At 42.7% G+C, this 27787-nt stretch overlaps 2 protein-coding genes across 6 annotated transcripts in view; one reads left to right on the forward strand and one right to left on the reverse strand.

The window, feature by feature from the left end:
• Positions 1–5452, forward strand: part of ACE2 (angiotensin converting enzyme 2) — a 41338-nt gene extending 35886 nt beyond the window's left edge. For 2 of the 3 annotated variants that reach the window (XM_008696415.2, XM_040634122.1), the window contains 2 exons: positions 2102–2296; positions 4088–5452. In XM_008696415.2, the coding sequence (XP_008694637.2) occupies positions 2102–2296; positions 4088–4196 (304 nt within the window). In that variant the 3' untranslated portion in view covers positions 4197–5452. The remainder of the gene's footprint in view (positions 1–2101; positions 2297–4087) is intronic. The other variant, XM_040634118.1, reaches the window with a different exon arrangement.
• A 1110-nt stretch (positions 5453–6562) lies between these two features.
• Positions 6563–27787, reverse strand: part of BMX (BMX non-receptor tyrosine kinase) — a 49062-nt gene continuing 27837 nt past the window's right edge. For 2 of the 3 annotated variants that reach the window (XM_040634130.1, XM_008696394.2), the window contains exons 11-19: positions 26533–26612; positions 23697–23824; positions 21571–21645; positions 20649–20820; positions 16942–17158; positions 16037–16101; positions 12411–12529; positions 9252–9409; positions 6563–7027 (exon numbers count right to left, since the gene is read on the reverse strand). In XM_040634130.1, coding sequence (XP_040490064.1) covers positions 6953–7027; positions 9252–9409; positions 12411–12529; positions 16037–16101; positions 16942–17158; positions 20649–20820; positions 21571–21645; positions 23697–23824; positions 26533–26612 — 1089 coding nt within the window. In that variant the 3' untranslated portion in view covers positions 6563–6952. The remainder of the gene's footprint in view (positions 7028–9251; positions 9410–12410; positions 12530–16036; positions 16102–16941; positions 17159–20648; positions 20821–21570; positions 21646–23696; positions 23825–26532; positions 26613–27787) is intronic. The other variant, XM_008696395.2, reaches the window with a different exon arrangement.

Below are 27787 nucleotides of genomic sequence, written 5' to 3' on the forward strand. Positions count from 1 at the left end.
AACATTTTTCATGTGTCTGTTAGCCATTTGTATGTCTTCATTGAAAAGTGTCTGTTCATATCTTCTGCCCATTTTATGATTTGTTTATTTGTTTCTCGCATTGAGTTTGAGAAGTTCTTGTAGATCTTGGATACCTGTCTTTATTTGTGTGTCATTTGCAAATATATTCTCCCATTCCGCTGCCTCTTAGTTTTTGACTGTTTCCTTTGGCTGTGCAGAAGCTTTTATCTTGATGAAGTCCCAAAGTTCATTTTATCTTTTGTTTCTCTTGCCTTTGGAGATGTGTCATGAAAAGGTTGCTTTGGCATGTCGTAGGAGGTTGCTGCCTATGTTCTCCTCTAGGATTTTGATGGATTCCCTGTCTCACATCGAGGTCTTTCATCCATTTGAGTTACCTTTGTGTATGGTGTGAGAGAGTGGTCAAGTTTCATTCTTTTGCATGTAGCTGACCAATTTTCCCAGCACCATTTATGGAAGAGACTGTGTTTTTTCCACGGATGTTTTTTCCTGCTTTATCAAGATTAGGTTGCCCAAAGAGCCGAGGGTCCATTTCTGGGTTCTCCATTCTATTCCATTGGTCTATGTGTCTGTTTTTGTGCCAGTACCATGCTGTCTTTGTGATCACAGCTTTGTAGTACAGCTCAGAACACGCATTGTGATGCCCCCAGCTTTGTTTTCCTTTTCAACAGTTCCTTGAGATTCGGGGCCTTTTCTGGTTCCATACAAATTTAGGACTATTTGTTCCAGTTCTTTGAAAAATGTCATCAGTATTTTGATGGGACTCACATTGAAAGTGTAGATTCTCGTAGCATGGACATTTTAACTATGTTAATTCTTCCGATCCATGAGCATGGAATATCTTTCTATCTTTTTATGTCTTCCTCAATGTCTTTCAAGAGTGATTTATAGTTTCTAGAATATAGATCCTTTACGTCTCTGGTTACGTTAATTCCAAGGTAACGTATGGTTTTTGGTGCTATTGTCAATGGGATGGATTCCCTAATTTCTCTTTCTTCAGTCTCGTTATTCGTGTATAGAAATGCAACTGATTTCTGAACATCGATTTTGTATCCCGCCACATTACTGAATTGCTCTATAACTTCTAATAGTTTGGGAGTGGATTCTTTTGGGTTTTCCATATAGAGTATCATGTTATCTGCGAAGAGAGACATTTTGACTTCTTCTTTGCCAATTTGGATACCTTTTATCCCTTTTTGTTGTCTGATTGCTGTTGCAAGGACTTCTAGTACTATGTTGAATAATAGTGGCAAGAGTGGGCATCCTTGTCGTGTTCCTGATCTTAAGGGAAAGGCTTCCAGCTTTTCCCCATTGAGAATGATATTTGCTGTAGGCTTTTCATAGATGGTTTTTGTGAGATTGAGGAATGTACCCTCTATCCCTACACTCTGAAGGGTTTTAATCAGGAAAGGATGCTGTATTTTGTCAAATGCTTTTTCTGCATCTATTGAGATAATCATATGATTTTTGGCTTTTTCCTTCTGGATAAAATCTAAGACACTGATAGATTTGTGAATGTTGAACCACCTTTGCATCCCAGGGATGAATCCACTTGGTCATGATGAATAATCCTTTTAATGTACTGTTGGACTCTATTAGTCCCTAGTTTTGGTTTTTAAAATCACCTCTGTCCTTTTTTGCTCTCTAAAGTTTAAGCCATATCCCATCCCAGTGCTGGAGAAATTGGCGAAGGCCCCTCCTGTGTTCCTCCCCTGCTTCCAAAGGTCAATACCTTTTATATGGAAACTACAACTGTCAAGACTTGAGTATAGGACCTGGTTGATTTGTAGAAGAGATGTACCCAATTGTCCTTTTCCGTTATCTGATAGAAAGTCACTGTAGACAACCCAATTTTCCAAGGAAGCTATTGCCAGACCTTATCTAGGCTGCAAGATGTGAAAGGTGCCTAATTGTCAAATCTCCTAGTTTTTATGGCACCTGGTTCTCTGCTTTGATTCCATCGCTACTTCAGGTGTACAGTCTTAGGCTAAACCTTATTGAATCCTTTCAGGAGCAATGACGTAAAAAGTAAATAAATTACACACAATTCTGTTTTGCCTAAGTGTTTTGCTCTTGGGAATAGGATGTCCCGGGACCGTATCAATGATGCTTTCCAACTGGATGACAATAGCCTGGAGTTTCTGGGGATTCAGCCAACACTGGGACCACCTTACCAGCCACCTGTCACCATATGGCTGATTGTGTTTGGGGTCGTGATGGGATTGGTGGTGATTGGCATCATCCTGCTCATCTTCTCCGGGATCAGAAATCGAAGGAAGTAAGTGAGCTTTCCTAGACTTACCTATTTTAAAACAGAAAGGTTTAGGGAAAACTAACTGGAAAATTTGCAGCAAGTGGTAGGTTGTATAAGCCAATTACTTTTTTGGACAATTTTGCACCTAAATATTCTGATGCATTTCCTAGAAATTTCCCAGATTTCGTTAGCACGTTGCCTTCCTTGCAGGTGCCAGTGCGCAGTCGATGTTCAGTCTGGGCTTTTGAGCGTGCCCTGGCAAACTCCATCCTGGCCACAGTGTCCTCTCCCTACTGCCGAGAGGCCCTGCAAACTCTGGGAGGGGGACGGGGCGGGCTCAGGGGGTTATCTTCACTCCTGTTGTTCCTTGGTCTAAAAGTACCCCAGAGACTGACTCAGTGATGGTTGGCACTGTACGAATCGTTCTAGAATGAGCTCTGTGATTTTCTTCAAACTGCCACCCTTCCATCATCTTCATTCCCCTCAGGTGGCCCAGGCTCCCTGTCATGTTCTTAGCTCACGGGCCACGGCCCCCTCTCATTTGTTCTTGAGTAGAAGATCCAAGTTCAGTGAGGATTTAAATCGCCAGAGACCTGATTTATAATCTTGCTCTGCCACTAGATGGTTTTTCTGACCTTGAGAAACCACTGGCTTTCACTGGGCTTATGTAATTCAGGTTAATAATATTTTATAGCACCTAAAACCTCTGTGCACACTGCAGGTTGCTTAAACGTGTTCGTGATGGAATTTTGACATGCCCTGGCCTATTCTGCTCAGTTCTTCGCTGTTGAGATTTTTAGTTCCCTAAAATAGCTTCAGTTAAGAAAATTAGGCATTGACTAGAATGCATTCATATGGTTAGAATTTTAAAAATACGAAAAGATACCCAGAATCTTCCTGCCACCCTTTGCCTCCAAGTTCCCTTCCCAAAGCCAATGATGATTATCAGTTTCTCAGAGACCTGTCTGTCCTTGGAGGATAGGCATTTGCAGTAAGGCCACCCCCAAGGTGATTTGCATGCACATGATGGTTTGAGAAGCATTCTTCGCACATGAAATACTATTCCAAAATTAATTCATGGAATGAATTATTTGGGGAACCTCCTTCATGCCACATGCTGTGTTAATAGAATGTATACAGGAAAATCGAACGGGCTACCCTGCTCAGTACTTTCACGCGTTAATAGTCTCAGCAAACATATGATGTCAATATGCAGTTATCTAATTATCTTCACGTACATATCAAACTGAGCTTCAGAGAGACCAAGTCACTCAAATTGACACAGCTGGTCAGTAACAGATTGGGATCCACAGCAAAGCTGGTGGTTGTACTACAAAGCTGTCCTACTCTGGTCTGGACGCTTTGGAAGCTGATCACTTAGTAGGGAAGCTCTTTAAAAGGAGGCACTTGGCTAAATGACCACTCCATTTCTAAAAAGAATAATCACAGCTGCTATTTGTGGAGGCTTGCGCACCAGGTACTGTGAGAGCTCTGCTGACACTGTCTCCTGGTCTTGGCAGAACCGCCATCGTCTTCCAAATAGGCAAAGTGAGGCACAGAGGCACACTCTCTCCGAGCCCGGAGCACATACCCTGAGTGGTCTCCCACGCTCTGCCAGCCATCCTGCCAACCAATCGTGGGGCAAAAGGAGTGAATCTCATGCTCTCTAGGGGTCCACGGTTCATCAGAAGGGGACTGATTCACCAACGAGCGATTCGATGCTGAGGTGTCAGAGACACCTGGGCCAGTGGGGTCCAAGGGAGGCCGTGTCCTTTCGGCAGCACTATACTAAGGTGACTTCACTTTGTTTAACAGGAACGATCAAGCCAGAAGTGAAGAAAATCCTTATGCCTCTGTGGACTTGAGCAAAGGAGAAAATAATCCAGGATTCCAAAATGCTGATGATGTGCAGACTTCATTTTAGGAAAATCTGATTTCCTCTTGAGGTGATTTTATTGCGTGCACATGTTAATTTTATGGTACAGACAATATGAGATTATAAAGATGTCATTAACTATCAAAACGATGGCTCTGTTCGGGAAAAGTTGTCCCAAGAAGACATGCCTGAGGAGAGGGCATCTTCACTGGCTTTCAGTATTTATTTCTGCCTTGGGATTTCACTTCTGTTCATGTTTGAGAGGAATAGAGAAAATGTGTCTTCGGCCTCACTGGCTGTTTGGGGGTAATGGAAGTGGACATGTCTGTTGCATGGCCGGAGTAGAAAAAGAGGGGTATATGTGGTGGGAGCAAGTGGGGCCTTGTATGGAATCCGGATGGATTGCTTTTGAGGACAGTGTCCGTGAACTGGCGGAACTGCACGGAGCGAGAATGGCATACACTGTTCACTTCCCTTTAATTCAAGTGTAAAGGATGGCACACTCTTTAAGTTAATCTAAGTACTATAGTGATTTGCCCACAGTGGTGATTGGACTAGATCATGCCTTCTTCAGGATGAGAGGTCTAAAGGAGAGAAGAATCCAGAGAGCTGTTCACAGATGGTGCCTATTCACTTCCATCCATGCTTGATCATCATCTCCCTAACAACGTAAGACTAGCCCCAAGAGCCTCCTGGAACCACCACCCCCAGCACACCTGATGGAACCTCACTTCTTTTGCTCTCTGTGGAGCGACTAGAAACGTCAACTTCATGCCCTCCTTGAAAGTGGGTACCCAATCTCTTAAGTCTTGTATTCACCCATAATGTCTGAGTAGTGCTGAGCACAAAGTACACACTCAATAAATACTAGATTCATGCTCCTGCGCTCTCACGTGTACTTAAGTGCTGGGCTTTTGGGGATTCCATTTGCTTTTCACTTTTGTGGACAAAGTTGCCATCTGACTACCTGGGACCCTTGACCTCTCAAATGTCTTGGAATGTGTCCCAGTTTCTTAAATTGCTTTACTGTACGAAGGGGCTGTAAGATCGATCTAAAGAGAGGTGTGTTAAGATTGCTCGCACTGTCGGGTTAGGAACCAAGCCTAACACCCCTTTTGTAAATCTCAGAATCCAGCCCAGTTCGGAGCACAGCATCCACTACATACCTGAAGACAGATTCAAAATAGATGAAAATATCCCAACACTACCCAGCAACTCACTCTCTGTGGTGACCAGCAAAATGTTAGAGTAACTTTGTATTTAATACATTCTATGGAGAGAGGTACCTGGGTGGCTCATTTAAACATCCGACTCTTGATTTTGGCTCAGGTCATGATCTCAGGGTGGTGGGATGGAGCCCCGTGTCGGGCTCCGCGCTTGGTGTGGAGTCTACTTGAGGTTCTTGTTCCCTCTCCCTTTGCTCCTCCCCCCTTCTCGTCCTCTTGCACGAGCATGCATGCATGCTCTATCTAAAATAAATCTTTTTTAAAAATAAAATAAATTCTATGGAGATAATGGTCATGGTGAATCAGTTAGCCAAGTCAGGAGAGGATGACCTATTCTTCAATTCCAAGAGCATGTAGGCAGTGTCCTGGCTTAAAACAATAGCAGTAGGGGCACCTAGGTGGCTCAGCCGTTAAGCGTCTGCCTTCAGCTCAGGGCGTGATCCCAGAGTCCTGGGATCGAGCCCCACATCAGGCTCCTCCGCTGGGAGCCTGCTTCTTCCTCTCCCACTCCCCCTGCTTGTGTTCCCTCTCTCACTGGCTGTCTCTCTCTCTGTCAAATAAATAAATAAAAAATCTTAAAAAAAAGGCATCAAGTTTACCTTAACATCTTTAAAAATTTGCTCTGTGGAAATATATTTAATGTCTTGAATAATATTTAATTTTAGTTTTGTATGTGCATGGCGCACGTACACGACACAAAGAGTCATTGTTCTAACCTGGAAGTCAGAACACAGTTGAGTCATTTGGATTGAATTATGGACCACCTAATGATGCCCCACCGTATAAGGAGGTCCCCTAGCGCAGGGGTGACCACGCAGGAACGTCTGGAAGATTCTTAAAAATACAAATTCTCAGGCTGCACTCAGACTTGCTCTACCTTAGTTCCTAAGGAGTGTGTGTGTGTGTGTGTGTGTGTGTGTTTAAGGATTTTATTTATTTCAGAGAGAAAGCACAAGCAGGGTGGAGGGGTCGAGGGAGAGGGAGAAACAGGCTTCCCGCTGAGCTGGGAGCCTGATGTGGGGCTCGATCCCAAGACGTTGAGATCATGACCTGAGCCGAAGGCAGACACTTCACCGACTGAGCCACCCAGGCGTCCCAGGAGTCTGTTTTAATGAACTCTCCTTTTTATTTGCATACATGCTAAAGTTTGACAGTATTGAAACACGAAGGCAAATGTCCACATTTTGGTACTTGTTAATAGCATATTTAATTATTAGGATAGTGACAATATAAGGAAAAGAACAAATATCCAACAAAGAATTTCTCAATTCTATTCAATCTTTACACATGGTACACACTCTGTCTACCACAATCAGAAAATATGCTTCTGCTATAGCCTGGGAAGTGTAATATTAAGAGCAGCATACACAGAATTACTAATTTGACCTAAATTTCAAGGAAATCTTTTGTTTCTTACATTGTTCATTTCGAGATAATACAACAGGCAAATAGGACACAGAATGCTATTAAGAAGAACTAGCTAAATTACATAGTCTGCGCCTTGCTACTTTCCTTAAAAGGAATGAAAATGTTGGCCAGCATTTACGTTCGTTCTCATCAGATCTCCTAATTTCTTCTTCAAGGCTTGTCTTTTTCCCGAAGTGGTTCAATGGAAGCTAGGAGTTGCTGAAATGTGGGACGCTTTTCTGGAAGCTAAATAAAAGAAAAACCCAATGGTTTAGTTTATGAAAGTTAGGATTAAAAATAAATTATAGAAGATATGTATACCTCAATCCTAAAGCTAGTGACTTTTTAAGTGTGGAAACACTATGGACATTTCCACTAAAGACAAAACAACTAGAGCTCTAAGAACTGGAAAAGAAACAGTAAAAGTATCTTTGTTTGCATAATATATGGTTGTATGCCTGGAAGAACCAGGAGAATGAATGATAGAACCAACCCAAATGATAAGGAATTCAGCAGGAGAGAAGTATGCAAATTAACATATAAAATCAATAGCCTTCGGTACATGTACAAGAACCAGTCAGAAGACACAATGGAAGAGAAAACGCCATTTAGAATAGCAATGACTCCAAAATAAAATACAAACGAAAATGTACCCCCCAAAATGAGCACAACTTTAAACACTGCTGAAAAATACAAATGTAGACTTATGCACATAGAAAAACGTTGCTTGTTCTCGAAGAGGACAAATCAATAGCACAGAGATGTCAAATTTCCCTAGTTAAAATATAAACTAAAGACAATCTCCTCCAAAAGATGAACAAGTTTGTTTCAAGCTGAACAAACGGATTCTCTAGTTCACAGATTTTTAAAGTATGCAGAAATAATACCTGAAACGAATATAACACTGTAGGTTAACTACACTGGAACTAAAATTTAAAAAAATTAAAAATTAAACTCAATTTTCAAAAATGTATGTAAAAATAGCTAGGAAAGGTATAAAAAAAAGGTGAGCAATGAGGGAGTGCTAGCCTACCTAGGAGTAACACATAAAGTCTCTATAATTAGAACAATGCAGAGCTAGCACATGAATAGAGACCAGAGAACAGAAGTGAGAGTCCCCAAATAACCCCAAATACATAAGGAAATTTCCTATGTTAGATATTTCGACACCAGTAGATGGTATCTTGTCCGTGGGAATGACATAGTTTTTTAATAAATGCTGTTGCAGCAAGCAGGTAGTCAGAAAACAAGATCTTTGGATCCATACTTCATACCGTACATGATAACAAACACGAACTAGATTGGAGATCTAAATGTGAAAGCATGAAGCGGAGAAGTACTAGAGGAGAATCTGTGTGAAGGCTATCATAATCAGTCTGAGGAAACCTATCTAACTTTAACTCAGTTTCCAGAAGCAGTAAAAGCAAGTATTAATAGAGTCAACCATATTTTTTTTAAATCTTTTGCACGGCAAAAACTCCCATAAATTAAATCGAGAGCTACGTGACAGACTGAGAGAAAATATTTACAACTATCGCAGATAAAATACTGATCTCTTTCATTTATAAGGGGGTCTTTAAAATCGAGGTGAAGGAAACAAATACCCGACAGAACAAAGGGAAAAGATACGATGCCATATAATTCTCAGAAAGAGATACCAGTGCCCTTGAAACTAAACCCCAAATGAAAGATGTACATATAAAAGCTGCACTAAAATGCCATTTCTCATCTATCATATTGGCAGAAATCCAGAAACTTGACAATGGTCTGTGTCAGTGAGATGGTGGGAAAATAGGCACATTGATGGCGGGACAACACCTGCGGAGTGGATTTGTATGTTCCTTTTTTCATAAGAAAGAAAGGGAAATACACACACAAACACGCACGTCTATACATGCTCATTTTTCTGCAAAGAAGTATGGGAAAGCTAAATTGGAATCTAATGAAAATTGTGGATGTTCTTCTAAAAGTTGTGAAATAGAATATTTTAAAAGTGGGGGACCAAAATGTGCAAAACGGTCACTATATGCAGAGCCTTCAACTGGGGATTGTCTCTGTGCAAAACCGTAGTGTTGTGGTTAAGAACAGGGACTCTGACATTAGCCAGCCTGCCTCTTACTAGCTGTGTGACCTTGAGCAAGTCACTTAACCTCTCTGGGTCTCTGTTTCCTCTTATCTTCATTTTTTGGTCATGATAGTACTAACTTCACAGTGTGTTGCCTAATGAATAAATGGGTTCATATTTATGAAGTTCTTAGAACAGTGCTGGATATAAGTTGTTTGTTAAACAGCACCTACATTGCTTCATTGCTGGTTTTAAATTACGAACACTTGAGGGAACGGGCCCGGGACCATTGCACCCACGGTGTAGCAGGTGTTTTTCCTCATAAATGCCTCGGCCCGTGGTGTCCTAGGCAACCGCCCTGGACGCACCTGACGCCCCTTCAGCTCCCCCACGCGGTGCACTTGCCTCGTGCCAGCAGCTGTACATGATCTGGTAGATGGTGTCCGACGCCAGTTGGGGCCGGTAGAGTCTGTGGCCCTGGGAGACCTTCACAACCACCTGGGAGTTGTCGTACAAGTCATAGGGCTGCTTCCCCAGGCTGAACACTTCCCACATCAGGATCCCTGCGCCACCCGAAGGGCAACCGGCCAACAAAAAGGAAAGAGAGCTGACATCAGAAGGTACAGAGTTTGTTGAACGAGCTTCACACACCAGATCAGGAAGGCTATGCATCAGAGTGAGGGATCCCTGGGAAATGAGTCCTAGCAAAAAGGACAGGGCACGGAGGGTGGGATTGTGCCATCACTTCTGGAGGCCAGGGTACCCTTCTCCATGCTCCCGGAGACCCGGGCACCTGCTCTTGCTGGTAAACGGGTCAATGGCAAAGGCAGCCGCCGCGGGAGCTACTTGGGGTCAAGATTCTTGGGCCGCTTCAGAGAGTCAACCCCCCGCTCCAACCCGGAGGAGTGATTGACTGAAGTCCTCAGCCTTTCTTTCTCTCCACCTTGGCAATTTCAATGCACCATCAAATGACCTTCCCGTGGAAATTTACAGACAAAATCATTGACAAAATTCTTCCTTTTTGCCTCGGTGGTTCCTAATATTTTGTGGGTCAGGTGTCCTTTTGAGAATCTGATAAAAATCATTGGCTCCCTCTTGGGAAAGTGAACACACAGCATTTTTGTGTTCGGTTTCTGGATGTTCACAGTGTCCTGAAGCCCATCGAAGGCCATTGCAGACTCCAGGTTTAAAAACCGGGTTCTGGTTATGGTGGTTGAGGGTGGCATTTGGGTCAGTTAGATGTGGTCTCTGAGGCTCAGTTCTGCCGCTTAGAGGCTGGGCAGGTTTCTCAGCCCTTCTTGGAGCAGGTTCCCTGTCTACAGTACGTGGATATTTGCACATCATGGAGTTGCAGTGAGCATGAACTAGGATAAGACACGCAGAGAGCATAAGGAGCACTGGGACACTTTAAATGCTCTCTAAATGGTGGCCAATGTGCTGTTGTCCTGACCAAACCAGAGAATTTCAAGTCAGCCAGCTTCAAAGGTTTGGCAAGCCAGAAATATGTAAGAAGGAAAAAAATTCTAGAATCGTAACTGAAGTACTAACTTCAAAATTTCTTTGACTTTAAGGGCTATAGATTTTATGTAAAATATTTACAATATATTTACAATAAGGCAATATTACAAGTTGCAATGGCTGTATTTTTTTAACTCATTTTCTTCTTTTTTTTTTTTAAAGATTTTATTTATTTATTTGGCAGAGAGAGAGACAGCCAGCGAGAGAGGGAACACAAGCAGGGGAGTGGGAGAGGAAGAAGCAGGCTCCCAGCAGAGAAGCCTGATGTGGGGCTCGATCCCAGAATGCCGGGATCACTCCCTGAGCCAAAGGCAGACGCTTAATGACTGAGCCACCCAGGCGCCCCTGGCTGTATTTTTTTTTAAACAACTTTCTAAAACAACCATCCAAAAGTATACTGCTCCCTTCACAGTTCTGTCTTTGGAAGGCTATCCACTTACCTCAAAAATAATATCATTGCTTCAAACATCTGTGGGGCCCCCTCTTTGAGAATTGCTTTCAGAGGCCCTGATTCATTTTGAATATTCTCAATGGGGACAAATTACTTAAGAATGGATTTAGTTTTTGGAAATAGCCAGAAAATATCTGGAGCCAACCTCTGGTGCATAGGGTGAGTAATCAAGCTGGGTAATGCCATTTTTGGGTCAAAAACGAACTGTAACTCTTGAGTAAGGATACCGATTTTTAAAAGCATCTTTCGTAAGGCATATCAACACAAGGAGAGTGACACTAATTTTGACAAGTTAATCATCCCAGAAGGATATCACATATTCACCACAATGCTATCTTTGTGCTCTTTTTCTTTTTCTGTGTACATTGGATTATTTTTTAAAAGTGAATGATACTACTTTTACACAAGTAATTGTTACTTTAAAAAGTGTGTCAGGATGGCTGGGTGGCTCAGCTGGTTAAGCGTCTGCCTTCGGCTCAGGTCATGATCCTGGGGTCCTGGGATCGAGCCCCACGTCGGGCTCCCTCTCCTTCTGCCTGCTGCTCCTCCTACTTGTGCTCTCTCTCTGTCAAATAAGTGAATGGAATCTTTAAAAAAAATGTGTCAGATAAAAAAAAAAATAAATGGCTAACTAAATTTTCTTTTATTCATGCAGTCTTTTGGATATCATATAAAAAGTCAAATTATGCTTATGGACCGAGACAGACATGAATTAGGTCTCAGTTGCATTTAATATATCCATAACTTTATGATAATTTCGATTATTTATCCGGTATCTATCTGACTGTGATTGTAAACTGACATTCCTCATAGTGTACAAAGATATCAGAAAATCTACCAAATCACAACTTAAGAATTGTTTCCATTTTCTAATGACCTTTACTAAATTTCAGTACAGATTTTTAATAAAATAGGGGTCAGCAAGCCCTTTCTCCGAAGGGTCACATAGTAAGTATTTTAAACTTCGTAGGTCCTAGAGCGTCTGGGCACCCACCCCATTCTGCTGTTCCAGTACAAAATCAGACACACTACAGGAGCCAATGGGCATGGCTTGTGCCAATAAAGCTTTGTGTACAGAAACAGGCCACCAGATCTGGTCCTGGCCTGAGGTTTGCTGACCCTTGATCTAGGGATGTATTTTAACAAGGACGCTAGTTGAAATTAGTATGGGCTAAAGACAGCACTGAGTCGCATTTGGGGTTTGCACCGGGCATGCCCAAAGCGTTGGTCACTTCCGAAGGGAATGGTGGTCGCGGCTGCTTTCACGTCGAAAGTTGATGACCACATCTCAAACCCTTCAACATTTTGGACCTCAAGCAAACTCGGCTCTCGTTCTCCATGACTCTGTGGAAGAGCTTTCATCTCCTATGGTTTGATACAAAGGCGCTAGCGGGATATGGGGCAGACATCCTGACGCTGGCCCGAGCGTAGGTCACCATCATCTTCAATCTCTTGCTTATCTCAGGCCGTGCAGGTGATTTCGTAAGTGCTCGGGGCTTTTGCTAAAAATGGATGTTGCTGCCTTCTCTTGTGGTTTCCTGTTGTGGAAGTGAGCTTGCAAAATGGGGCTGGGGCCCGTGGGGCCACCTTCTTACCGAACGCCCACACGTCTGACTTGCTGCTGTACTTGAAGTAGTGAAACACCTCTGGGGCTGACCACTTGACCGGAAACTTGGTTCCCACCGAGCTGACGTACTGGTCATCAAGAACGTACCTGTGGGGGAAAACATCCACACAGACCTCAAGGCACTTGACTGTGCAGCACCAGAAGCCCTCTGCTGGCTGCCATCGCCCTGTGGCAGGTTGATTAAGAACACAGAGCCCCATAGTCTCAGGGCAATGCCTCAGTTTTCTGGAACTTTTTTTCCTTTCAATGTGTAGCTTAGCCAAAGGCCACTTATGACTTGTGAGCCTTAAAAAATTATATCTCACTTTGCAGACACCAAAATCGGAATGCAAAATGTTTGGGGAATTATAGAAAAACATGAAAATGTCCAAATAAAATGACTCAATCTCACCCTGAAGATAATTTGTAATTCTACCATGCAAGATATATCTTTGCTTGGACTACCAATCTTTTGTTCTACATATAAGGTGCACAAAATTGGGTTTCTGTCGTACTGAGCTTTGCTTTTTCCTTTAACGGCACAGCAAGAACACTGTCCCCATGTGGTTACATTTTCTTCTGCAGCGTCATGTTTAATGACTCAATAAGTATTCCCTCTTGTGGATTAACATCGTATGGTTTCACCTTGTAAGTTGCTTCGAACCTGCTGTTACAAACAATGATGAGTGACAATATCCTCTGGAGATACCGAGACCGTAAAAATATATATTCAAGGATATGCACTATATAATAATGATAAAAATAGAAGCAATCTCACTGTCTACATGTTGAAGAACAATTAAATATGCTATAGCACATCGATGCAGTAGAACAGCGTGCGGCCGTTTATGAGACAAGATAGCTCTATCGTTACCAAAAGTTTAAAAAATGCCCATAGAAAATGCATATATGCAAAAGTAGATATATATAATGTAATCCCATTTAAAAAAATTAATTCCAGTTAACAGTGTTCCATTAGTTTCAGGTGTACATTATAGTGATTTAACACTTCCATACATTACTCAGTGCTCCTCAAGGTTAGTGTCCTCCCCTTAATCCCCCTCCCCAGTTTCACCATTTTTGTGGGAACAAACAATAAATGTACATATTTGTGTATATGATTGGGCATACTTAGGGATGAGGTATGAAAGGACATCTATTGAATGTGTTAGCAATAGTTACTCCTAGTGCTGATAACAAGGTGAAGGGGCAGGGGGTAGATTCTACTATTTACTTTATATGTTACTGCTATATTTCTTATAATAAGCGTATAGTATTTCTATAACTAATAGAGGGAAACCCCACATATTTGCCTAGAAAAAAGTGAATAAATACTGACTCTTAAGAAAAAAGGAAAATGAGGGGTGCGTGGGTAGCTCAGTCTTGGCTTCGGCTCAGGTTGTGATCTCAGGGTCGTGGAATTGAGCCCCACGTCTGGCTCGGGGCTCAGTAGGGAGTCTGCTTGGGATTCTCTCTCCCTTTCCCTCTGCTCCTCCCCCCACTTGCTCTCGCTTTCTCTCTCCAAAATAAATAATAAATCTTCAAAAGAAAAGGAAAAGGAAAATTATGGAAACTGAAATTTTGGATATACTTTATGGGAAAATTTTACACACCAAAAACGTATTAGAGATATTTACTATGATTTTAAGTGGCAGAAAAATCTGGTTTTGAAAATCATTCTTTGAAATATTTATATTAATATATTAATATTTATTTAATATATGAATAGAATAGAAATATTAATAGCAATAATAAATTACACTTTCACAGGATTACATGACACACCTTCCATACCTCCTTCTCCCAGACCCTCTCAGCTCCTCTAGACACCACAAGACACCCAGAAACTACCCTGGCACTGGGTCCTGCTCATGGCTTACACCTTCCTTCAGAGTATCACGATCAAGTGAAGTGACAGGCTTCCGAATGGTGGCACCACAGGACTTCATGACCAGCAGGGCCTGGTGCCTGGCCTCCAGGACTCCTTATTCAGAGCAAGATCTTGTGTCTCCCTTTTCCTAAGCTACAAAGAACTTGACAGTATGTCCCCTGGATGCTGGCGTAACAGCCAATATTCCCACTTTGAGAAAAAGGTGGGGATCCGTTTGCCTGTCCTAGGGGCTTCTCCCCGCCCTGTGAAGCTGTGAGCAGCTCTTTCTCTCACACTCAGAGAGCTACACGTCCAGAGGGTGGGCGTACGAGACTCGATGGATGGTGGTTGGAGCGATGGCAAGTAGCACACAGCTCAAGGGACATCTTGACAATGTGGAGGTGTCCCAGAAGAGGAGTATTTCCCGATAGTGACTTTTGGAGAAGACTTAAAAAACAGATCCTCCTGGGGGCAACTCCAGCTCAGTCGGAGGAGCACGTGACTCTCGATCGCGGGGTAGTGAGTTTGAGCCTCACGTTGGGCGTAGAGCTTACTCAAAAAATACATAAATAAATTTAAAAAACCCAGATCCTCTTACGGAGTTGCAGGGCTACATATGCCGAATACAGTGCTAGCCTTAGTCAACTCTCCAGACCTCTTCGAACCTACACTATTCCTCCTGAGAATTACGTGAGTTTATGTTGAACTGACACAACTTTATAGCTGTATTTGGTCTCAGTGTCAACGTCTACTTGCTCTCTGGACGAAGCTGATCATTTTAAGGGCAGGGACCACCCCGTTCATATCAGTATCTCCCACAAGGCCTCGGCACCATGCGGGTACTCAGTAAATGTTTGTGGAGGGGGAAGGTCGACGTGTGCATCCTCGTTTCCCACGTAAAACCATGAACGCTGGCTCTGAGGCTTCCAGAATAAAGAAAATGGAAGACTCTTTTAAACTGCTATCATAAAATAATTTCTCTAAATCATGAAGTGCTGATAGAATGCCAGCTAAGAGAATTTCAAAGTCTACTCTCACGCCTTACCTGGTGATACAGAAAATTTAATGACATGACAACAAAAACTTTCCTAGTGTTAATGCTATGCCTATTTGAATGAATATTAAGAGACAAACAGAAAGGGCTAAAGGAGACTTCATTGACTTAAAAAATATCTATATAAAACATAGTTATCTTAATAATCTGACTATAACATGTTACATTCGGATATTTATTAATGTTTATTTAATATATAATTTATAATTATATAATTTTATATATAATTTATATATAAGTTTATATGTATAAATTTTATATATAATTGTATATGATTTATAATTATTTAATATATACTTTAATGTAATTATATATAGTTAATTATATATAATACACAATTATATATTGCCTAATTTATTAATATTTAAATATAAATAATATATTTTTAAATTAATGTTATTCTTTCATGGAATTTGTTTATAAATTTAAAAAATATCTATCAGAGTTTTGAAAAAATGAAAAGGGACTTTGGATACTTTCTGAAGAACAACCCCATCTTCCAGGTGAAGAAATGAGACAAAACATGATTGCTAGGTGGTCAGAGGTAGTGTGGGGAGGGAATCCAGGTTTCAAAAGCCCCAATTCAGAGCAAGTTCCCTGTCGCCGCAAGGCCCACCATTCTGCTGGCATTAGATGTGAATGGAAACCCCCAAATTTCACAGCTTGCCCTTTGGAGCTGGAGCTGGCTTACCTCGTCATTCCAAAGTCAGACACTTTCACGGAGAGATCACTGTCTACCAAACAGTTCCGAGCCGCCTTTGGAGGAAAAACAAAATTACCAAGTAGTAAAAGTGGCCAAGAATCTCCCCACATCAGAATCCAAGATTTTCCTTCTCTCTGGCAGAGTTCTCACAAAATCCAAGATCGCTTATCAAAACCCCAAATGCTGAGAAGTTGTCTTTTTTTCCTTTGCAATTCTCAATTTTTCAAAATGAAACTGTGCTCCCATCAGGATTTTCACGCAAGCATCCACCCTTGTCAAACAGCATGAAGGGTATTACACATTAAACACGGAACCGCCGCTTGTCAGCAAGAAGGGAAAAGTTATTTCTAGGGGTCCCTTCTCCACCACTGGCACTTTGAAGGCATAAATGCTGGCCTAGCACGCATGGCATGTTTGCTGTTGGGCACAAGAAAATCTCTAAAGGTAGATAGCAGTGCCTACCAAACAGAACGCTCCCCACTCCCACCCTGAACCAAAGACACACACAAATTTCATTTCCTTCTGGTTCTTTCTCAGTTACCGTATTCATTGACTGCTTTGGCACTAAGCCCTTCCTGGAGTAAAGGTCAACTAGGATTTCATGCTTGTGAGACACACTAAAATGTCCCAAGTTTTTCCTTTTTATCTGTTTTCCTCCATACCACAACACAGCTACATAAATCGTGATGGCTTCTTCTCCTCTTTCTGTACTGCAAATATTTTATTTTGAAATTGTGGTTTTTATTACAAAAGTGTCATGTGCTTGAGCAAGTCACAAGCGAGCAAAGTACAAGTGGAGATGCCCTCGTTGCCGGCCTTCCCAAGGGCCCCAGCCCTGGAGGTGGGGACTCTGGATCCCTTGCTTGCTCTGAGGGTCCAGGGGCTTTGCTTACCAAGTCCCTGTGTATGAACTGATGGCTTTCCAAGAAGGCCATGCCTTCACACACATCATAGCACATTTCTAAGAGCTGGGAGGTTTCAAGTCCTTTTCCGTGACTCTTCAGGTAATTAAGCAAGCAGCCGTTGGTAATATATTCAGTCACTATGTATATGGGGTATTTCTTTGAACACACTCCGTAGAATTTCACCAGCTTGGGATGGCTGAGTTTCCTGGAAACAACAGATTTTCAAAGATCAGTACTAAATTTGCACACTCCATTTTCCAGATGTCCTGAACAAGAATCACTCTCAGATTTTTGCCTGTTTTAATTTCCCCCCTCCTACTTGAACAGAGAAAGAGAGGGAAAAGTTGTGGATTTTATTCTGGGAACATCAGCCTTGGAAGGGGAAAAAAAAAAGCTGCCTGCTAGTAAACATTAGCAACCCCAACAGCAATTCGGCAGATGCGGGGACTGTGTTCGCCTGTCCTACAGAGAATCGGCAAAGCGATGGTCCTTTGCCTCAGAACTCGCGTTTAGCCTCCTGGCATCTAGAGAACCTCTGTGACTGATTGGGAGGAAGCTAGCTACACACTAAAGGCAATCGCTTCCATTTCAAAGCAGCTAACTTTCTCAGTTGTGAAGTCCAAACACTTCCTTCTCAAAAAACAATTGTATCAGAATATGAAAGGTGCAGGAAAAATGACAGTAGTTGCCATGTTAGGGAAGTGAGATTAGCCATGATTTTTCTTTCTTTTTTAAAAAAATTCATTTCACATTATTGTTACATTATCTTTCTCTTTTTCTTTTTCTTAAGATTTATTTATTTTAGAGAGAGCATGCAAGTGGGGGGAAGGGCAGAGGGAGAAGGAGAGAGAAAATCACAAGCAGACTCCCCGCGCGGAGCCCTACACGGGGCTCGATCCCATTACCCTGAGATCACAACCTGAGCTGAAATCACGAGTCCAACATTTGACCGACTGAGCCACCCAGGCTCCCCATATTATCTTTCAATAATAAATTTAAAAATAGTAACCACCTGACATAGCCCTTCTGGTAGGTCATGACAGATGGACACTCTGCTATTACGGTATTCATCCATTTGTCCATGTAATTGATCAATTTACAGGCTGATTCTTTTCTGATGTGTAAAGTAAATTTATTTTCAAAGTTTTTTTTTTTAAGATTTTATTTATTTGACAGAGAGAGAGAGACAGCGAGAGAGGGAACACAAACGGGGAGTGGGAGAGGGAGAAGCAGGCTTCTCACTGAGCAGGGAGCCCGACGCGGGGCTCAATCCCAGAACGCTGGGATCATGACCTGAGCTGAAGGCAGACACTTAATGACTGACCCACCCAGGCGCCCCTGTAAAGTAAATTTAAAGCTAGCATGTCGATTTTAGAATATTTTAATGAGCATTTATTAAATAGTTATTTCTATAGTTGTAGTTAAATAGTTATAACTATTTAAATCGTTATTTTCCTTCCTTCTTAGTTTAGCGGCATGCCTTATCAGGTTGCTCAAGGCTATGAGCTTGGTTATGCCTCTTTCAGCCATTTTAGATAATGGCCTGGAACTCAGCATTTCTCCCGCAGAGGGAAAGCTAGTGGTGGGACAAAGATCCGTCACCCAAAAAAGCTGTCCCTTGAGTAAATTCAGTCACTGTCCAGGGGCCACGTGGTGGGAACACCATGACAACTGACACTGCCCATGTGATAGGCCTCAATATGACCATCAGAGCTGAGCTGTAACATTCTCCCCTCAGGGTCCAGTTTGACCTCCTTCTTTATGACTAGGTGATTTATTAATGACTTTTTATGATTCTGTGTGATTACCAGCCCTCTAATAGCAAAAAATATATATACGTTTTAAAGTTACACCATGACTCGGGGTACACTGTGAGCCTAAGGGAGTTTCTGCTAGATTTTTCTGTCCTGCAGAAGGAGGACATCACGGGTCTCCTCCTCAGTTTTATGACCGTATAATTGCCAAAGGCAGGACAGGCTACATAATTTGCAGGGACTGGTATGAAATGAAAATGCAGGGATCCTTATTTAAGAATTACTAAGAATTTCAAAACGATGGGGCGCCCGGGTGTCTCAGGTCCTGACCTCAGGGTCATGAGATTGAGCCCCACATCAGGCTCCACGCTCAGTGGGGAGTCTGCTTGAAACTCTCCCTCTCCCTCTGCCCCTCCCCTCCCCTCTCTCTCTCTCTCAAAATAAATAAATAAATCTTTAAAAAAAAAAAGAATTTCAAGATGGTGACATCACAGCAATAAAGCAAGTGCAGAGGTCAAAGTGATTGTTCTGACTCTCCTGGTACCTTTGGTCCTCACAAAAGAATGACTAAGGAAATGGACTGGAATGTCTGCCACGTTTACTAGCTTGCTGACCTTAGGCCCATTACTTAACATTTCTGTGCTTCCATTTCCTATAAAACACAGATAACAATGGTATATCCCTCCTAGGCTTCTTAGGAGGACTGAGTGCATTAATATTTATAAAGTGCTCAGAGAGATGTCTGTAAATACTACGTAAGTGTTTAAAAAAATTTTAGGTATCATTACTCTGCAGCAGGGTAGGATTTGTGATTTCAACAAATCTTTGATCAAAATCCTGCTATGGCATTGTTTTTCATATCATGTTGATTAGTTCCCTAAAGGTAGGATGACCAGCTGTCCCAGTTGGCCTGGCACTGAGGGGTCCCTGGATCACAGGCCTTTCAGTGCAAAAGTAGGGAAGTCTCAGGCAAACCTGGATGGTCGGTCACCTTTCAAAGTCTGATTCACCATGCTTACAAGAAGAGGTAGAATCATTAAAATGATTCTTTGTACTTACATAGAAAAGAGGGGGCCGGAAGAAGGAGAGGGAGAAAGTGAGTGCATGCGAGTAAGCAGGCTCAGAGAGAAAGAACACATCTGCACTGAAGACTGTGTTTGGAGCTAAGGCCTGTTAGGAAGGGTATCTTCATTTATCAGATGAGGAAAGATGTAGGGTGAGAAGGGATTCTGTCAGACTGTATTGAATGTGCCGGGAAGGAAAAGGGTATTGTCCATAGGGCATTGGTTTTCAGTATTGCCCTAGTCCTGGCCACCAGAGGCTCCTGCCCTTGGGCGTGTTCTTTACAGGGTCCCACTCTTTTCCTCAACCCACCATGCACCTCCCCAAAGGGCAAGGACATGTCTGCTTAGAACCCATGCATCCCTTTTTCTTGGTCACCTTGGGGTGCCAGGACCCCGAAATCCCCTGTCCACATAGTCATGAGGCCTCTTCCAGGACCCAGGTGGACCCTTCCTGGGCCAGTCCCCCTAAGAGTGAACCATGCTATTGGTGTGTCAACCCCTAACCAAGATCCTTAGCTGACAGAGAGTTGTTTGTGGGGGACACAGAGGGAGCTGGGCAGAAAGGAGAGGGGTAGAGCTGATTGGGGAGGCGGGGGATATAGGCCAGAGGCTGGTTTCTCTAAAGAGTCTTGAGAATTCTAAACTTGAGTATGGCCTCTCAGGTTGTTACAGAGGTGTACTTCTCAAAGTAGGAGCATAGAGATGATTTTATTTAACAGGGTGTCAGCTTGATTTATAACTTCTGAGTATACCTATGATATGCGGGCTCTTGTTCTAGGCCTTGCAAATGTTAGGGACAGACCAGTCCATATATATATACAGCATGAACGTCCCGCCATCGTAAGGGCCAAACTGCCACGGCTCAGAAGAAACTTACATCATGGTCTGGGCCTCCTGGAAGAATTCATCTTCTGACATGGAACCCTCCTTGATCATCTTAATGGCAACATCATACTGTCCCTTCCACTTGCCCAGATGGACCACTCCAAACTGACCGCTTCCCAACTCCTTCAGGAGGGTAAGCTCTTCTCTTTTCAGTTCCCATATTCCTAATAAGGCAAGACAGAAACTCTTTAGGATGAGAATAGAAGGCTTTGGGGCTGACAGCTTCCCAAGTGATTCCTTCAATGAGTTTCATATTGACAATATGAAGAACAGCAAGACTTTTTATTTTAAGCTGATCACTTAAAAAATCCTTCGTGATGTGGTCTTATGACCTATTTGGCCACATGATAATGCCCCCAGGACAATATTGTTCTCGAAGCAGCTATAGTTCCTGACAAAAGTCTTAGAACACTCTGTCACCCAGAGGCATCTTGGAAACGCCTGGTGTCAAGACATGCTCAATGCTCTTAGCTTGGTAAAAAAATCATTAGCATTTTCTTATAAAGCAAACTAAACTGTGATCTGGGTGGATGTCATGATCCTAAATACACAAGGTTGAAAACGGGCTCCCCTGAGCAGGCACAGAAGCAGGAAGAAGGAAAGGACAGGCAATGGGGTTCTAGAGGCTGATGACTGGATCTAGTAAGAGGACAAATTTGACAGTCTTTTTGGTAAGGCTGAGGAGATTACAGAGTTAGGTCAGGAGGACAGAAAAGGTTTTTGGTTTTTGGTTTTTTTCTTAAGAAAATGAACAAACATGTTACTGCTGAAGCCCCCCCAGACACAATCTGAATAAGGACCTCCTTCCGGTCTTCCTTCTTCTTTTTTTTTTTTTTTAAGTAAATATATACATATAATTTTTTAACCAGAAATGGTGGGAAATGGAGTTTAAGAGCCCAGGTGTGCGTCCGTACCACTTCCCAAGGACACGGAGACGGGAACCTTGTTGGCCTTGGTCGACACAGGGTGGCGGAGTCGTGTGATCATGCCTGCAATGGAATCAGCACCATATCATCACATCACATGACACCACATGGCATCACACCGGGTCACACTTCTGCTTGTGCTCTTTCCAGAGGAGCCGGAAAAGCACAGAGCTCAGGCTGTCGTGACGGAGACAGGAGATCCATCCTGACCCCATTCACCCTGTAGCTGTAATTGATTTGCTTGACTTGACTAACGAGCTCAATGTAAAGCAAAAAGCAAAAGAGTAGAACAGCTTTATGTGATTTTTAAAAATACGATGAAATTAGTTGTTCGATGGAATCTTTCATTTGTTCTATCTTTTTATAGTCCTGTATTTAAATACACATACACACAGCACATACATCTGGTTACCCAAACAGTACAGAAGGGCACAAAATAAAAGGCAAACCACTCGATTTTTAAGAATTTGATATTTTCCAAGTCCTGGGAACTGTCACACATGTCCTTTTTCTCTCCTTCCTTTTTCTATATATTTCTTTACTTTTTATATGAGTGGTCTCCAAATGTTTTAAATCCCAAATCTTTAATCAGAAAAAAAAATTAGCTCCCTCCTCCGAAATGCGTGCGTATGATGGCTGCTGTATTGATTCCTTATGTGAATCATAAAATACACTCGCAGTAGAAAACTAAAGGAGATTTTGAGGAAAATCTAAAGAAAGATTTTAATGTTTTCTTTCTATACCCTGTGGAGTTTCTCATGCATCCTCTGGAGTGGAATCATTCTACTTGGAGATGTTTGTTTATACAGCCCCTTTTGAGGGTACTTTTGAAGTGCTAGAGGTTAAAAAATACAATTGAGGAAATTAGGACAAAGGAGAAACACAAGTAGGAACCAAACTCAAAGCCACGAGTAAGGCTAGCTCCCCTGTGTGCGTGTAATCAGCTCAGACGGACTTGCACAGATTTGATGCTGAGCCCACAGCTCATGTTTACTTACTGTGGGAAATCCGTCCAGTCACTGCCCATAAGCGGCACTCATCTAGAAAAGGCATTTAGAGGAGATTTTCTTTTTATAATTTTTTTCTAAGCAAATTGAGATGTTATGGCCATACGTAACTTTAAAGGTATACAGTGTGATGATCTGACACACGTATATACCGTGAAATGATCACCACACCAGGTGAGTTCCCGCTTCCATTAGAAGGGATTGCTATATACAGTTTCACGGGCCAATTAGGCAAAATCTAAAAAGAGTAATAGTACCCAGTGTTGGTGAGGATGAAGGAGATTGCCGTTGGCGGGAGTGCACATCTCTGCGAAGCATTTGAAAATGTCTACGTTTTAAATCTTCTTAACCATTATCTTAGAAATTCCACTTCTAGGGAATTTGGCTACAGAAACACCCATACAGGTGCACAGAGCCACGTGTACTGGCCTGTGCACTGAAACATTGATTATAATGTGACAACGCTGTATGCCATCCAACCACTAATCAATACAGGGGTTAGGTGAACGAATTATGGAGCAATTCTACAATATAAGTCTATGTAACTCTTAAATAGACCGTAAGCTATATGTATTTGCATGGAAAGACCCCTAAGACATGCTGAATATAGAAAGCAAGCCGAAAAGTAGTATGTGTGGAACGGTCTCAGCTCTGTAAAAATATAACGCGCATACATACACATATATAATTTAATAGTATTACATAATAAATAAGTGTCGCTATTGGCATAGAAAAAAATTCAGAACAGACAGCAACTTGTCCATGGAGGTTCTCTCTCCAACGATAAACATTTCTATAATGTGTGAATTTTGTCCTCAACTTATTTCTATGGGCAGAAAAAGACTGCAAATATTTTTATAAAGAGAATCTCTACTTCTAAGTCGCTCAGCTTACTCTGCTTCATTTTTCTGGCATTTTAGAGCATATGTAATATTATATTCCAGGAAATGTAGGCTAAAAATCACAACAGGTGTGTGGCTTGAGAGCGTTTTTATTCCCATTTTCACAGTTCCAGATAACATTAAGAATATTGGGAGGATCGGTAGTATCCAAGGAAATTGATATTTATCAACAAGGACCCATAAAAGAAAAACTGAAATAAATTACCTGCTGAATTGTGTTGATGATAGTGAATAAGCTTTGGAATAGAATCAAAACAGTAGTTTTCCGCCAGGTACAATTTGTTCTCAGCATTTGTATGTACGTGGTAATGCTTGACAGTTCCTTTTTTATCACTAGTAAGGAAGAAAGAATGTTAGAATGTCTTTTTTTTTTAAGATTTATTTATTTATTTGGGAGAGACAGTGTGCAGGGGGAAGGGCAGAGGGAGAAGGAGAGAGAGAATTCTCAAGCAGGATCTCCGCTGAATGCCGGGTCTGACATGGGACTCGATCCCAGGACCCTGAGGTCATGACTGAGCCCAAATCAGGAGTTGGATGCTTAACCAACTGAGCCACCCAGGTGTCCCTAGAATGATTTTAATTATCAATTGAAGCTTGATTCAACAATGGTTAAATAATAATTTAGATGCATTCGCAAATTTTGGAGAGGGAAGTCAGAGAGGGTTTCTCAGTCTTGACATCTGATGTTTTTCTAGAGCTATCCACGACAGTTGGTAATTATGGAAGAGGGCTCCTCTCTGAACTCAGCATCACCTTTGTGCCCATACAGAATTCATGTACAATAAAATTCCAACTTTCTGCACTGTTCCTCCCTTAGCCAGTCTAAAACTGGAATCTTCCTTTGATGATGGGAGCACTGTAGTCCTTCAAGATCATTATTCTGAACACCAATTCTCTTTCAGGATAATAATGAAGATTAAAATACGGGAGACAAAGGTGACTAGGCTGTGGGTGTTTCACCCAGAGCATGGATGGGAGGCTCTTTGGGAGAGTGGAGCCTGCAAGATGAGATGGGTGGGGATGTCCTTTAATTCCTCACGTGAACTTGTACCTTTTCCAGATAAAGCATGTTTTTCTCATTACTCAACTTTTGGAAGATAGTGGTGAATTGATGCACATCGATTTGGGCTAATCAGGAATAATATGCCTGTCTTCGATTTTAGAGTGTGGCCTAGCAGTCAAGATCTGGGCTTGGTGTCCACTTCCGCTTGCTAGCTAACCGCATTTGGTGGTTACAAAGATGGGATGCTATTTTCTATCTAGCAGTTCGCACCATGCTTGGCACATAAGAAACTGTTGATAAATTGTCATCGCTGTAATGCCAGCCTAGTTAAAATTGCAACTATAAAAAGGGAAAGGGGTGTCTTCTTGTTGCAAACGGCTACTTTGTTCTTGGTCTCAGCATGAAATTCATTCAAGCCCGTTGATGATGTTTCATAAAGAAGGCTTCCATAGTCATGAATGTGGATTATTTTCATTTGATTCCTTATCTATTTGCTGTTTTTTTCTCCCTGGCCGCCTTCAAAAATAAACCTGGTGTCAAGGATCTTGACTAGGAAGACTTCTGATACCAGCTTTCGCTGAAACTACGGGGCCAGAGGGTCACAGAGCTCTCAGTACTCAGTGAGGCAGGTCTTTGGCCCTGGTTCTTCCTGGTCCATGAGCTGCGCCGGGGATGTGGCTTCCTGCACTGGAAAATGCCAGGTCACTGCTTGGGGCACATCCTAGTCTCTCAGATTGGAGGTAGATACTCCATAAACAATTTCTCAAAATAAAATAACCTTTTAATCACTCATTATTACCACATATCTATAGGTGCCAAGGGTAGGGTATACATGGAGGCAGCAGCAAGGCACAGGGTCACGCCATCCAACCAGTAAAAGAACTATTTTTAGTAGAAATATTTTTCTCAAATGGTCCTAGTCACGATTTGGCCGGATTCCTATCTCAGAACACTGGGGGTCTCAACACAGACGCAGGAATGTGGTCGAAGGAACATGAACTCTGCTGGGAAAGGCCCGACTGCAAGTCGGTCACTGATGAACGTGCTGGGTGCGTCCTCGTGAGCACTGGTGGGACCTCTAACCTCTCATCCGTAAAATGGTGCCAGTAAAAACAGCTTTCCTATTTGCTTCGCGGGATGATTAGAAGGAACAAAAGAGCTAGCAGCCAATGGGAAAGCGGCTTGTAAAACTCTGGCAGAGGATCCTGCTGTCAGCGACGGTGACTTGCGGGTGGTGACTGGGGTATCGGATGAGCCTGGGTGTTAGGGCGGGGGAGTGCAGCGCCCAGACTCGCCCCTTCACAATAACAACAACTCTAATAGTAATCGCTATTCGTGCATTAAGCGCTTACTCTGGGCCGGGCGCTATGGTGATCCACCCCGTGAATTAACTCATTCATCCATAGCACATAATAGTCACTGCTATTTCTCCTTTTCACATGGGGAAGCTGAGGCCCAGAGGTTAAGAACCTTGCTCAGGGTCCTAAAGCCTTGAAATGGAAGCGTCAGGAGTTGGACCCCAAGGTGCAGCTTCAAGCCAGAGCTCTTCATCACACAAAGAGGACAGCACCCCGGAAAGAAGCTACCTGGGAACCCAGATACACTGATTCAACCTTCTGCTAGCTCTGCCCCTAATGGAGAGACTGACTAAAACCAGACACTGGGGTAGGTTTCTCAGCTCGGCCAGTGGCTCAGGCCAAGAGTGGCCAGGCTCCCTTGCGCTTTTTCTCTCTTTCTAGACTTAGGACCAAGTCAAGGGGAACAACTCAAGATTCCTTTAACACGTGTTTACTGAGGCATGCTGTGCGCTGGGCACTCCGCTGCTGCCTGGGCAGAAGAGGCTCCCCCGGAGAACGAGCTCTCAGAGTCCGGGCTGGGTGGGCAAGGCAACTATTGAACGGTCACGTTCAACAGAAATCCTTTGATCCAAAATGCCAGAGTTTAAAGATGGTGTCTTATCCCCAAAAGTGACTAAATGGCCAGCGTATTCAAAGGACATACACAAAAGATAAAAGAAAGAAATCCATGTCATACTTACTTCATAGCCCTGCTAAATAAGGACACCGTGTACATTCCCACCTGGCGGGAATTTCTAACCATAAATGCACCTTCTTTTCCCTGGAAAGGAAGGAAGGAGTGGAAGGAACAGAAAACATTTTCATTATTCTTGAAAACTATTTTTCCTGGTAGGTGGGAGGGAAATGGATCTTTTCGATTCACTTTAAATGTTATTGACAGCCCAGGTCAGCCAACAGCTGGCACACAGGGGGACCCATGGTTCAGCTTTTCTCCTTTTCTCACTTAGTTTTGAGAGACCTACCCGGTGTGCTTTGACTCTCCCTCTCCACTTAGTTTTTAACCCTCTCGGATAATTTTCTCTGTTTTGTATTTGTGCAAACCTGATATTTAAATCTTTCAGAAATAACACTTAGAACCACCTATCGCCATAGAATATGATACCTTGGAAGGTATTAGAAAACCAAAGATGTAGAACAAATCATTTGTTAAAGTTCCATGCTCAACTTGTCTTCTTAATGACTTGCGCTAATTCCGAGCAGATCCAGATTCAGAAAGAGCAGATAATAAGCTATGAATGTGACAATGTGACAAGATACCGACTTAGGTGGTGACGTGGTCACGTTCTCACTAGTACCCCTCAAAGAAATCCCCCGTGTGTTTTACTAGGGTCGAAATGTATCATGGCGTCAGTTTTGCAGGTGGAAAGAGTTTGCTTCTGTTAATTCCATGCCAATTTCGAAACAAACTCGGGTAGAGGTATTCCCTATTACACTTGCTGGACTCCGGTTTAGGCGCTCCTGAGCAGGGACAGAGTTGAGCTAGGCTGTTACATAGATGGCCTCCAGTCAATCATGTCTCTGTTCTTGCCCTGCACAGTCCCCTCCCATACCGGGTCCGGGCTAGGCCACGAGACTGGTTTGGCTATTAGGGTGTTATTAGCAGGCATGACAAAAGCCGAAATTCCGTCAGTGCCGGTGGTGAACGACGGGCCTTGTCCTCATCTACCCCTGCCTTGGGATCACCAGGCCGTGAGGGAGCCCACGTCAGCCACACGGAGCAGAACCGTGGCACCCCGTGGACGGAATGGTGAGAACTCCTAAATCTTGTTTCAAACCACCAAATCTGGAAGTGGTGTGTTACCCAGCAGGAGATAATGAAAAACAGAGGAAGTGGCTACATGTGAAGGCCCAGTAAGCCAGGGGCAGGACAGCTGCCTCTCTGACCACTTGCCTGTATAAGTAGTGATCTGGTTTCTGTGAGAAGTAAGGGCATTA

This window comes from Ursus maritimus (genome assembly GCF_017311325.1).
Source record: "Ursus maritimus isolate PB19 chromosome X unlocalized genomic scaffold, ASM1731132v1 scaffold_X1, whole genome shotgun sequence".
Classification (NCBI taxonomy): domain Eukaryota; kingdom Metazoa; phylum Chordata; class Mammalia; order Carnivora; family Ursidae; genus Ursus; species Ursus maritimus.